General features: G+C 47.1%; 1 protein-coding gene and 1 long non-coding RNA gene across 5 annotated transcripts in view; one reads left to right on the top strand and one right to left on the bottom strand.

Annotated features, from left to right (window-relative positions):
• The window catches only part of LOC118372772 (stromal interaction molecule 2-like), a 101882-nt gene extending 97861 nt beyond the window's left edge, over positions 1-4021 (top strand). For both annotated transcript variants that reach the window (XM_052459312.1, XM_052459313.1), the window contains exon 12: positions 1-4021. This exon is cut by the window's left edge and continues 233 nt beyond it. In XM_052459312.1, coding sequence (XP_052315272.1) covers positions 1-329 — 329 coding nt within the window. In that variant the 3' untranslated portion in view covers positions 330-4021.
• Positions 4022-4192: 171 nt separating this feature from the next.
• LOC127906699 (uncharacterized) lies at positions 4193-9566 on the bottom strand. Of its 3 annotated transcripts, XR_008062457.1 has the most exons (18): positions 9482-9566; positions 9284-9432; positions 9185-9234; positions 8927-9041; positions 8558-8640; positions 7547-7696; positions 7448-7497; positions 7150-7299; positions 7024-7051; positions 6707-6927; positions 6558-6607; positions 6257-6507; positions 5712-5811; positions 5339-5388; positions 5048-5149; positions 4737-4948; positions 4397-4596; positions 4193-4316 (listed from the first exon to the last, which is right to left on the bottom strand). It is a non-coding gene; the product is annotated as an uncharacterized LOC127906699 (long non-coding RNA). The 3 variants fall into 3 exon arrangements; XR_008062458.1 differs by lacking the exons at positions 5339-5388; positions 5712-5811; positions 7024-7051; positions 7448-7497 and having other exon boundaries at positions 6408-6457; positions 6508-6607; positions 6707-6905; positions 7200-7398; positions 7547-7646; XR_008062456.1 differs by lacking the exons at positions 5339-5388; positions 5712-5811; positions 7024-7051; positions 7448-7497 and having other exon boundaries at positions 6408-6507; positions 6707-6905; positions 7200-7398; positions 7547-7646.
• Positions 9567-13303: the final 3737 nt, after the last annotated feature.

The following is a 13303-nucleotide window of genomic DNA, read 5'->3' as shown; positions in this document are numbered from 1 at the left end:
ACAAGGGTTCGCCCGACCTCACCCGTGGATCTATCCCAGAGTCCCACAGCATGTCCTTCGCCACTTCGTCGGCAGGCAACAAGGCCATGTACAACGGTATCCTGGAGAAGTCCTATAGCATGGGCCAGCTGCACGCGAGCATGACAGGGGCAGGCGGGGTGGCGGTCGGCCGCTACCCGTCCCTCACCTCAATGGACAATGAGGGCAGGGGGGCGGGGACCAAGGAGCAGAAGCAACCGAGTACCTCCTCCCAGGACTCCAGTGGCAACGGAGACAAGGCCAAGAGGTCCTCGTCCAAAATCAAGAGCTTGTTCAAGAAGAAAAAATAGTCCTACACACACAGAGAGAGAGAAAGAGAGAGATTCTAGCCTTAAAAAAATGTCCGTCATCAAAGGAAGCCAAAACATTATTTTTGTTCCTTTTTTTTTCTTCCAAGATGGAGTGTATCTCTGGCTGGATCCCTCTTCCAGATCGGAAGCCTTATTTTTCAATAATGCCTTTTGTTTCCACTCATAGGGTGCTGCTGATGCATACCAGATCTTACAACACCTGGATAGCTATTTTACTTATCAGCGAACCACATCATATGTTGTAGCAATCTGTCAGTCGATGATGTGGCGCGCAAACATTGGTTGATGCATGCAACGTATGAGTAGGGTAACGCGACCATAGCCTCACATTTAAGCCTTCAAAGGTTACAGAAAAGTCAAAAGGTCAAGGGCCGTGCCAGCTGCCGTCGCCCAGGCAATCGTGATGAGCATTAGCCTCGTCACATCTCTTGTCTTCTCTTGTTCTTTTTGAGTTAAAGAACCAAAAAATAAATAACACTTGTTCTACCTGAAAACTGAGGGGGTTTACATGGTGGGCTTGTTAACTTGACATCACTTCCTGTCTGACAGAGGCTCCTGAGCTCTGGACTCATTTCCTTTGAGAAGTAAAAATCCTGCTGAGTTTGTTGCACTACTGCCTTCCTGTTTTCTGGGAAAGGACCGCCGCTGCGTGCGGAGTAAATATTGATGTGTAGAAGAGATGTATGGATAGAGGCCTTGGGGAGATGCAACATGTGGTAGACTATTGCAGCCAGAACCAGTTGGTGCGTTTTCCAATGTCTCTCGTTATGGATTGTTCTATATATATACACACACACACACACACACACACACACACACACACACACACACACACACACACACACACACACACACACACACACACACACACACACACACACACACACACACACACACACACACACACACACACAGAGTGAGGTTCGAAATGATTGACACCCTTGATAAAGATGAGCAATAATAACTGTATAAAAAAACAATTCAAATAATGAGCTATATTCTATTCTAAAAACAATTATACTATACTGAACAAAATATAAACAACAATTTCTATGATTTTACTGGGTTACAGTTAAGGAATTCAGTTAATTTAAATAAATGCATTAGGCCCTAACCTAGGCCCTAATTTCACATGACTGGGAAATACAGATATGAATCTGCTGGTCACAAATACCTTCTTTTTTTAAAAGTAGGGTTGTGGATCAGAAAACCAGTCAGTTTCTGGTATGACCACCATTTTCCTCATGCATCGTGTCACATCTCCTTCACGTCGTGTTGATCAGGCTGTTGATTGTGGCCTGTGGAATGTTGTCCCACTCCTCTTCAATGACTGTGCGGAGTTACTGAATATTGACGGGAACTGAAACACATTATCAAACATGTCGATCCAGAGCATCCCAAACATGCTCAATGGGAGACATGGCTGGTGACATGGAAGAACTGGGCCATTTTCAGCTTCCAGGAATTGTGTACTATAAAATGCAATTGTGTTTGTTGTCTGTAGCTTATGCCTGCCCTTACCATAACATACCTCCATCATTGGGCACTCTGTTCACATCGTTGTTATCAGCAAACCGCTCGTCCACATGACTCCATACCCGTGGCCTGCGGTTGTGAGGCCGGTTGGACGTACGGCCTAATTCTTTAAAATTATGCTTACAGTAGAGAAATAATTTAATGTTTTATCTGTCAACAGTTCTGGTGGACATCCCTGCAGTCAGCATGTCAATTGAATGTGCCCTCAAAATTTGAGACATCTGTGGCTTTGTGTTGTGACAAAGAAACTGCACATTTTAGAGTGGCCTTTTATTGTCCCCGGCACAAGGTGCACCTGTGTAATGATCCTGCTGTTTAATCAGCTTCTTGATATGCCACACCTGTCAGGTGGATGGCTTATCTTGGCCTAGGAGAAATGCTCACTGACGGGGATGTAAACACATTTGTGCCCAACATTTGAGAGAAATAAGCCTTTTTGTGTATATGGAACATTTCTGGGATCTTTTATTTCAGCTCATGTTGCGTTTTTATATTTTCTGTTCGGGATAATACAATTGCTCAGAGAAAGAGATTTTGTTTAACAACTTATTCATTTAAAAAAAAAATTGCTGACACCCCTAAGGTTTCTTAATATATATATATGCCATATATATGCCATTTATCAGACGCTTTTATCCAAAGCGACTTACAGTCATGTGTGCATACATTCTACGTATGGGTGGTCCCGGGGATCGAACCCACTACCCTGGCGTTACAAGCGCCATGCTCTACCAACTGAGCTACAGAAGGACCACTTATAAATAAATAGTCAAAAGGTCAGTATTTGGGTCCCATATTCCCAGCACGCAATGACTACATCAAACTTGTGACTCTACAAACTTGTTGGATGCATTTGCTGTTTATTTGGTTGTTTCACACTCTTTGTGTCGTTGTTGTTTTTCCCAGGAAAAGGTGATTAATGTATTCTGTCATTTTGGAGTCACTTCTCTTATAAAAGAAGAATATAATAGTTTCTTAACTTCTATTGAGTTTTGGTTCTGAAACCTAATGAGTCGGAGACAAACTCCTCCCTACACATCCTCAATGTAAAGCGACTATCAAAACGCTTTCATTCTATGACGTAATTCGTTTGAAGCATGCCTCTTTGAGTGATAAATACTGGAGAAAAAAGTCAAAGTAATTCACTGAAGACAGCATTGTTATAGAATGTTTCTAAACATTTCTTCATTAATGTGGATGCACAATTCATTCAGGATTTTCCATAATCACAGTACCAAATGTTTAGAAACATATTCTATTTTAGCAATGAGGCCTGGGAGGGGTGTGGTATGTGGCCAATATACCACGGCTAAGGGCTGTTCTTAAGCACGACACAACGCAGAGTGCCTGGATACAGCCCTTAGCTGTGGTATAATGGCCATATACCACAAATCCCTGAAGTGCCTTATTGCTATTATAAACTGGGTACCAACATAATTAGAACAGTAAAAATACATGTTTTGTCATACATGTGGTATACGGCTGTCAGCCAATCAGCATTCAGGGCTCGACCCACCTAGTTTATAATCTTATTCACAATAAAAGTGACTCCAAAATGACACACTACATTATTTACCAATCATTTCTACTGGGCACAAAATAATCTGAAACCTGTTACCCAAATAAACTGCAAATGCATCCAACAAGTTTGTAGAGTCACGATCCTTGATGTTTGATGTAGTCATTAGGTGGCAGGAATATGGAACCAAATACAACCATGCTGACAATATTTATGGGTGCCAATAATTTTGACCCTTACCTTTTTTGAGGGGAAAAAATGATTACTTGTTAAACAACATCTACTGAGCAATTTGAATTCTTATAAAAAAATATATAATTTTCCTTTATTTATTTGTAAAAATGTTTTTTACGATATAGCTCAGTGTTTGAATTATTTATAGTATACAATCATTATTGTTCATCTTTATTGAAGAGGTCAATAATGTCAGACCTCACTGTTTAGACACTTTGTTTTGCCATTATTATGTTCTTGTAGATGTTTTGTAGACAATGTGATTTCTATTGGTGGGGGTTAACAAGGACTGACTGGTTTTCACTGAAGAGAGCTAAATAATATGTTACTTGTCGTTGTAAACTTTCCTAAGCTTTTCCCGAATATTTTACCGTTAATTTCACCTGTTTTACCTCTCAACTTCCTTTTCCATCATTTACATATGCTATGATAGGGACTGGTCGCTAGCAACGTACATAGCAGGAGACAAGCTAAACCGAAGAGTAAAGTTAATTGTTGATATTTTACCATATGCATTTGTAAGATCAGAAGTCTGCAGACAAATTAGCTTTCATAGCACATCCCTACATCCTTACAGCTACAGTCACCCATTTAAACCTACAGTCACCCATTTAAACCTACAGTCACCCATTTACACCTACAGTCACCCATTTACACCTACAGTCACCCATTTACACCTACAGTCACCCACTTAAACCTACAGTCACCCATTTAAACCTACAGTCACCCATTTACACCTACAGTCACCCATTTACACCTACAGTCACCCATTTACACCTACAGTCACCCACTTAAACCTACAGTCACCCATTTACCCCTACAGTCACCCATTTAAACCTACAGTCACCCATTTACACCTACAGTCACCCATTTAAACCAACAGTCACCCATTTAAACCTACAGTCACCCATTTAAACCTACAGTCACCCATTTACACCTACAGTCACCCATTTACACCTACAGTCACCCATTTAAACCTACAGTCACCCATTTACACCTACAGTCACCCATTTACACCTACAGTCACCCATTTACACCTACAGTCACCCACTTAAACCTACAGTCACCCATTTACCCCTACAGTCACCCATTTAAACCTACAGTCACCCATTTACACCTACAGTCACCCATTTAAACCAACAGTCACCCATTTACACCTACAGTCACCCATTTAAACCCACAGTCACCCATTTACCCCTACAGTCACCCATTTACACCTACAGTCACCCATTTACCCCTACCGTCACTCATCTGCCCATTTACCCTGTCTGTCCATCAAATCCCTGCCTCACCCCTGTCCCCTCTAAACCTGTCTGTCTGTCCATCAAATCCCTGCCTCGCCCCCTGTCCCCTCTAAACCTGTCTGTCTGTCCATCAAAACCCTGCCTCACCCCTGTCCCCTCTAAACCTGTCTGTCTGTCTGTCCATCAAATCCCTGCCTCGCCCCCTGTCCCCTCTAAACCTGTCTGTCTGTCCATCAAATCCCTGCCTCACCCCGTCCCCTCTAAACCTGTCTGTCTGTCCATCAAACCCTGCCTCACCCCTGTCCCCCTCTAAACCTCCCTGTCTGTCCATCAAATCCCTGCCTCACCCCTGTCCCCTCTCCCTGTCTGTCCATCAAAACCCTGCCTCACCCCTGTCCCCTCTAAACCTCCCTGTCTGTCCATCAAATCCCTGCCTCACCCCTGTCCCTCTAAACCTCCCTGTCTGTCCATCAAATCCCTGCCTCACCCCCTGTCCCCTCTAAACCTGTCTGTCTGTCCATCAAATCCCTGCCTCACCCCTGTCCCTCTAAACCTGTCTGTCTGTCCATCAAATCCCTGCCTCACCCCTGTCCCTCTAAACCTGTCTGTCCGTCCATCAAATCCCTGCCTCACCCCTGTCCCCTCTAAACATGTCTGTCCGTCCATCAAATCCCTGCCTCACCCCCTGTCCCTCTAAACCTCCTGTCCGTCCATCAAATCCCTGCCTCACCCCCTGTCCCCTCTACCTCCCTGTCCGTCCTCCCTGTCTGTCCCCTAAACCTCCCTGTCTGTCCATCAAATCCCTGCCTCACCCCTGTCCCCTCTAACCTCCCTGTCCGTCCATCAAATCCCTGCCTCACCCCCTGTCCCCTCTAAACCTCCCTGTCTGTCCATCAAATCCCTGCCTCACCCCCTGTCCCCTCTAAACCTGTCTGTCTGTCCATCAAATCCCTGCCTCACCCCCTGTCCTCTCTAAACCTGTCTGTCTGTCCATCAAATCCCTGCCTCACCCCTGTCCCCTCTAAACCTCCCTGTCTGTCCATCAAATCCCTGCCTCAACCCCTGTCCCCTCTAAACCTGTCTGTCTGTCCATCAAATCCCTGCCTCACCCCCTGTCCTCTCTAAACCTGTCTGTCTGTCCATCAAATCCCTGCCTCACCCCTGTCCCCTCTAAACCTCCCTGTCTGTCCATCAAATCCCTGCCTCACCCCCTGTCCCCTCTAAACCTGTCTGTCTGTCCATCAAATCCCTGCCTCACCCCGTCCCCTCTAAACCTCCCTGTCTGTCCATCAAATCCCTGCCTCACCCCTGTCCCCTCTAAACCTCCCTGTCCGTCCATCAAATCCCTGCGTCACCCCCTGTCCCCTCTAAACCTCCCTGTCCGTCCATCAAATCCCTGCCTCACTCCGTGCCCTCTAAACCTGTCTGTCTGTCTGTCCATCAAATCCCTGCCTCACCCCTGTCCCCTCTAAACGTCCCTGTCTATCCATCAAATCCCTGCCTCACCCCCTGTCCCCTCTAAACCTGTCTGTCTGTCCATCAAATCCCTGCCTCACCCCCTGTCCCCTCTAAACCTCCCTGTCTGTCCATCAAATCCCTGCCTCACCCCCTGTTCCCTCTAAACCTCCCTGTCTGTCCATCAAATCCCTGCCTCACCCCCTGTCCCCTCTAAACCTCCCTGTCTGTCTATCAAATCCCTGCCTCACCCCCTGTCCCCTCTAAACCTGTCTGTCTGTCCATCAAATCCCTGCCTCACCCCCTGTCCCTCTAAACCTCCCTGTCTGTCCATCAAATCCCTGCCTCACCCCCTGTCCCCTCTAAACCTGTCTGTCTGTCCATCAAATCCCTGCCTCACCCCCTGTCCCCTCTAAACCTGTCTGTCTGTCCATCAAATCCCTGCCTCACCCCCTGTCCCCTCTAAACGTCCCTGTCCGTCCATCAAATCCCTGCCTCACCCCTGTCCCCTCTAAACCTCCCTGTCTGTCTATCAAATCCCTGCCTCACCCCCTGTCCCCTCTAAACCTGTCTGTCTGTCCATCAAATCCTGCCTACCCCTGTCCCCTCTAAACCTGTCTGTCTGTCCATCAAATCCCTGCCTCACCCCTGTCCCCTCTAAACCTCCCTGTCTGTCCATCAAAACCCTGCCTCACCCCCTGTCCCCTCTAAACCTCCCTGTCTGTCCATCAAATCCCTGCCTCACCCCTGTCCCCTCTAAACCTCCCTGTCTGTCCATCAAATCCCTGCCTCACCCCTGTCCCCTCTAAACCTCCCTGTCTGTCCATCAAATCCCTGCCTCACCCCCTGTCCCCTCTAAACCTGTCTGTCTGTCCATCAAATCCCTGCCTCACCCCCTGTCCCCTCTAAACCTGTCTGTCTGTCCATCAAATCCCTGCCTCACCCCCTGTCCCCTCTAAACCTGTCTGTCTGTCCATCAAATCCCTGCCTCACCCCCTGTCCCCTCTAAACCTGTCTGTCTGTCCATCAAATCCCTGCCTCACCCCTGTCCCCTCTAAACCTGTCTGTCTGTCCATCAAATCCCTGCCTCACCCCTGTCCCCTCTAAACCTCCCTGTCTGTCCATCAAATCCCTGCCTCACCCCCTGTCCCCTCTAAACCTCCCTGTCTGTCCATCAAATCCCTGCCTCACCCCTGTCCCCTCTAAACCTCCCTGTCTGTCCATCAAATCCCTGCCTCACCCCCTGTCCCCTCTAAACCTCCCTGTCTGTCCATCAAATCCCTGCCTCACCCCCTGTCCCCTCTAAACCTCCCTGTCTGTCCATCAAATCCCTGCCTCACCCCCTGTCCCCTCTAAACCTGTCTGTCTGTCCATCAAATCCCTGCCTCACCCCCTGTCCTCTCTAAACCTGTCTGTCTGTCCATCAAATCCCTGCCTCACCCTGTCCCTCTAAACCTCCTGTCTGTCCATCCCCTGCCTCCTGTCCTGTCCCCTAAACCTGTCTGTCTGTCCATCAATCCCTGCCTCCCCCCTGTCCTCTAAACCTGTCTGTCTGTCCATCAAATCCCTGCCTCACCCCTGTCCCCTCTAAACCTCCCTGTCTGTCCATCAAATCCCTGCCTCACCCCCTGTCCCTCTAAACCTGTCTGTCTGTCCATCAAATCCCTGCCTCACCCCTGTCCCCTCTAAACCTCCTGTCTGTCCATCAAATCCTGCCTCACCCCTGTCCCCTCTAAACCTCCCTGTCCGTCCATCAAATCCCTGCGTCACCCCTGTCCCCTCTAAACCTCCTGTCCGTCCATCAAATCCCTGCCTCACTCCGTCCCTCTAAACCTGTCTGTCTGTCTGTCCATCAAATCCCTGCCTCACCCCTGTCCCTCTAAACGTCCCTGTCTATCCATCAAATCCCTGCCTCACCCCTGTCCCTCTAAACCTGTCTGTCTGTCCATCAAATCCCTGCCTCACCCCCTGTCCCTCTAAACGTCCTGTCTGTCCATCAAATCCCTGCCTCACCCCCTGTTCCCTCTAAACCTCCCTGTCTGTCCATCAAACCCTGCCTCACCCCTGTCCCTCTAAACCTCCTGTCTGTCTATCAAATCCCTGCCTCACCCCTGTCCCCTCTAAACCTGTCTGTCTGTCCATCAAATCCCTGCCTCACCCCTGTTCCCAAACCTCCTGTCTGTCTATCAAATCCCTGCCTCACCCCTGTCCCTCTAAACCTGTCTGTCTGTCCATCAAATCCCTGCCTTACCCCTGTCCCCTCTAAACCTGTCTGTCTGTCCATCAAATCCCTGCCTCACCCCTGTCCCCTCTAAACGTCCTGTCGTCCATCAAATCCCTGCCTCACCCCTGTCCCCTCTAACCTCCCTGTCTGTCTATCAAATCCCTGCCTCACCCCCTGTCCCTCTAAACCTGTCTGTCTGTCCATCAAATCCCTGCCACCCCTGTCCCCTCTAAACCTGTCTGTCTGTCCATCAAATCCCTGCCTCACCCCTGTCCCTCTAAACCTCCCTGTCTGTCCATCAAATCCCTGCCTCACCCCTGTCCCCTCTAAACCTCCCTGTCTGTCCATCAAATCCCTGCCTCACCCTGTCCCCTCTAAACCTCCCTGTCTGTCCATCAAATCCCTGCCTCACCCCCTGTCCCCTCTAAACCTGTCTGTCTGTCCATCAAATCCCTGCCTCACCCCTGTCCCCTCTAAACCTGTCTGTCTGTCCATCAAATCCCTGCCTCACCCCGTCCCTCTAAACCTGTCTGTCTGTCCATCAAATCCTGCCTCACCCCTGTCCCCTCTAAACGTCCCTGTCTGTCCATCAAATCCCTGCCTCACCCCTGTTCCTCTAAACCTCCCTGTCTGTCTATCAAATCCCTGCCTCACCCCCTGTCCCCTCTAAACCTGTCTGTCTGTCCATCAAATCCCTGCCTTACCCCTGTCCCCTCTAAACCTGTCTGTCTGTCCATCAAATCCCTGCCTCACCCCCTGTCCCCTCTAAACGTCCCTGTCCGTCCATCAAATCCCTGCCTCACCCCTGTCCCCTCTAAACCTCCCTGTCTGTCTATCAAATCCCTGCCTCACCCCCTGTCCCCTCTAAACCTGTCTGTCTGTCCATCAAATCCCTGCCTTACCCCTGTCCCCTCTAAACCTGTCTGTCTGTCCATCAAATCCCTGCCTCACCCCCTGTCCCCTCTAAACCTGTCTGTCTGTCCATCAAATCCCTGCCTTACCCCTGTCCCCTCTAAACCTGTCTGTCTGTCCATCAAATCCCTGCCTCACCCCTGTCCCCTCTAAACGTCCCTGTCTGTCCATCAGTTCCCTGCCTCACCCCTGTCCCCTCTAAACGTCCCTGTCTGTCCATCAGTTCCCTGCCTCACCCCCTGTCCCCTCTAAACCTCCCTGTCTGGCCATCAAATCCCTGCCTCACCCCCTGTCCCCTCTCATTGTTCTGTGTTTGCTCACCTCTGGGCCTATAGACTGAGTGCTCTGTTTCAAGGGTTCTCTGTTCTCACTGTGATTATACTGCCCTCAACCCTTCATCCCGGACGTGCCGTCATTACTGTCACATCATCCCTGTAACCCGTGACGGAGCTGATGTCGCAGCCTGTTACGGTGATGACGCGAATGTGACGACACAAAGGTTGTAGGTGGCGGCGTTCCCGCCAGGAAGGAGAGTATACGTGCTGTTACGGCACACGGACCCAAAAATAACGACTTATAGATGAGCAGAACATATGAATGTTTACGAGACGTTAGGGGATTTTTTTGAACATTTGGTGTGTGACTATTTGTATACCGTAGACAAATTAATAAAAAAAAACATTGCTGTCTTCAGTGAATTACTTTTACACAGTATTTGTCACCCAAATACGCATTCTTTTAAACCAATAACGTCACAGTATGAAAACATATTTTATATTTACTTTACATTGAGGATGGGTGGGGTTTGTCTTTGACTCATTAAGTGTTCTGACTGCATTGATGACTCACTCCCCACAGTGAAGAAACGTTTATGATTCCCAGTTGTCTTCACAGGATAGTAGAACCAGAAGAAGAAGAAACAACATTTTGATGCTCCCGTTTGTCTTGAGAGTGGAGGAACAGTGACACATTGAAGAAAGCAATGCATGATTGCTTTATCAATATAAACTGAATGTGATGAAAATTGCGCTGATGGTTCATCAATTCCACACACAGCAGGAATGAACCGGGGCCGCCTGGCTTGGTGATGAATGTGTTGTTTGACTGCCACTGTACACAGCATCCCAGCCCGCCCATTGGCTTGTCCCTCTCAGGGCGCAGTTCCAGAGACGACCACTGGGTTGCAGTAATATATTGGAGAAATCATGACTACGACCAGTGGAGGCTGGTGAGACAATGGGCTCATTGTAATGGCTGGAATGGAATGAATGAAAAGGGTATCAAAACACATCCGTTACATTGATTCTACTCCAGTCATTACAATGAACCCATTCCTCCTAAAGCTCCTCCCACCAGCCGCCGCTGTGGCACACCATGTTCCTGCTGCGTGAGACATCTTCAGAAGGAACAAATGTAGGCTACAAACGGCACTTTGACATACAAGCTGATTCAGCTGATTCTTAGTGGTGAGAATAGGAGAGATGTCATTTCATCTGCAGCCAAATGATTTGCTAGTTATCCCCGAACGATGACGTCAGCACCTCGTCCTCTCCTGTCTGTGTCCGCTAGTATCAGGTTGAACATTATATTGCGCCGTGCTTTACGTTTAGTCTTATTTCAGAGGTTATTTACCTGGTATTCTCTGAGGAATGATGTGTTCCCAATATGTCAAATCTCAAGGAGACCAACATGTAAACATTAGCGTGTACAGTAGTAGGTGGTTATTACTTCATACTATTTCAAAGTAAACAGCGAACTGGAAAATACACATCATTCATTAAGTAAAAACCAGCTCAAATCTGAACCATTAAATCATTACCGATGTGAAAGGGGTGATGGGTTAACACTATCCCACATAGTACTACTATCACTAGCCCACATAGTACTACTATCACTAGCCCACATAGTACTACTATCACTAGCCCACATAGTACTACTATCACTAGCCCACATAGTACTACTAACACTATCCCACATAGTACTACTACATAGTACACTATCACTAGCCCACATAGTACTACTATCACTAGCCCACATAGTACTACTATCACTAGCCCACATAGTACTACTATCACTAGCCCACATAGTACTACTATCACTAGCCCACATAGTACTACTATCACTAGCCCACATAGTACTACTATCACTAGTACTACTATCACCCACATAGTACTACTATCACTAGCCCACATAGTACTACTATCACTAGCCCACATAGTACTACTATCACTAGCCCACATAGTACTACTATCACTAGCCCACATAGTACTACTATCACTAGCCCACATAGTACTACTATCACTAGCCCACATAGTACTACTTACTAGCCCACATAGTACTACTATCACTAGCCCACATAGTACTACTATCACTAGCCCACATAGTACTACTATCACTAGCCCACATAGTACTACTATCACTAGCCCACATAGTACTACTATCACTAGCCCACATAGTACTACTATCACTAGCCCACATAGTACTACTATCACTAGCCCACATAGTACTACTATCACTAGCCCACATAGTACTACTATCACTAGCCCACATAGTACTACTATCACTAGCCCACATAGTACTACTATCACTAGCCCACATAGTACTACTATCACTAGCCCACATAGTACTACTATCACTATCCCACATAGTACATGGTACTCACTAGCCCTAGCCCACATAGTACTACTATCACTAGCCCACATAGTACTACTATCACTAGCCCACATAGTACTACTATCACTAGCCCACATAGTACTACTATCACTAGCCCACATAGTACTACTAGCCCACTAGCCCACATAGTACTACTATCACTAGCCCACATAGTACTACTATCACTAGCCCACATAGTACTACTATCACTAGCCCACATAGTACTACTATCACTAGCCCACATAGTACTACTATCACTAGCCCACATAGTACTACTATCACTAGCCCACATAGTACTACTATCACTAGCCCACATAGTACTACTATCACTAGCCCACATAGTACTACTATCACTAGCCCACATAGTACTACTATCACTAGCCCACATAGTACTACTATCACTAGCCCACATAGTACTACTATCACTAGCCCACATAGTACTACTATCACTAGCCCACATAGTACTACTATCACTAGCCCACATAGTACTACTATCACTAGCCCACATAGTACTACTATCACTAGCCCACATAGTACTACTATCACTAGCCCACATAGTACTACTATCACTAGCCCACATAGTACTACTATCACTAGCCCACATAGTACTACTATCACTAGCCCACATAGTACTACTATCACTAGCCCACATAGTACTACTATCACTAGCCCACATAGTACTACTATCACTAGCCCACATAGTACTACTATCACTAGCCCACATAGTACTACTATCACTAGCCCACATAGTACTACTATCACTAGCCCACATAGTACTACTATCACTAGCCCACATAGTACTACTATCACTAGCCCACATAGTACTACTATCACTAGCCCACATAGTACTACTATCACTAGCCCACATAGTACTACTATCACTAGCCCACATAGTACTACTATCACTAGCCCACATAGTACTACTATCACTAGCCCACATAGTACTACTATCACTAGCCCACATAGTACTACTATCACTAGCCCACATAGTACTACTATCACTAGCCCACATAGTACTACTATCACTAGCCCACATAGTACTACTATCACTAGCCCACATAGTACTACTATCACTAGCCCACATAGTACTACTATCACTAGCCCACATAGTACTACTATCACTAGCCCACATAGTACTACTATCACTAGCCCACATAGTACTACTATCACTAGCCCA

Source organism: Oncorhynchus keta, chromosome 13 (genome assembly GCF_023373465.1).
Source record: "Oncorhynchus keta strain PuntledgeMale-10-30-2019 chromosome 13, Oket_V2, whole genome shotgun sequence".
Lineage (NCBI taxonomy): Eukaryota > Metazoa > Chordata > Actinopteri > Salmoniformes > Salmonidae > Oncorhynchus > Oncorhynchus keta.
This window is presented reverse-complemented; position numbering and strand designations above follow the sequence as displayed.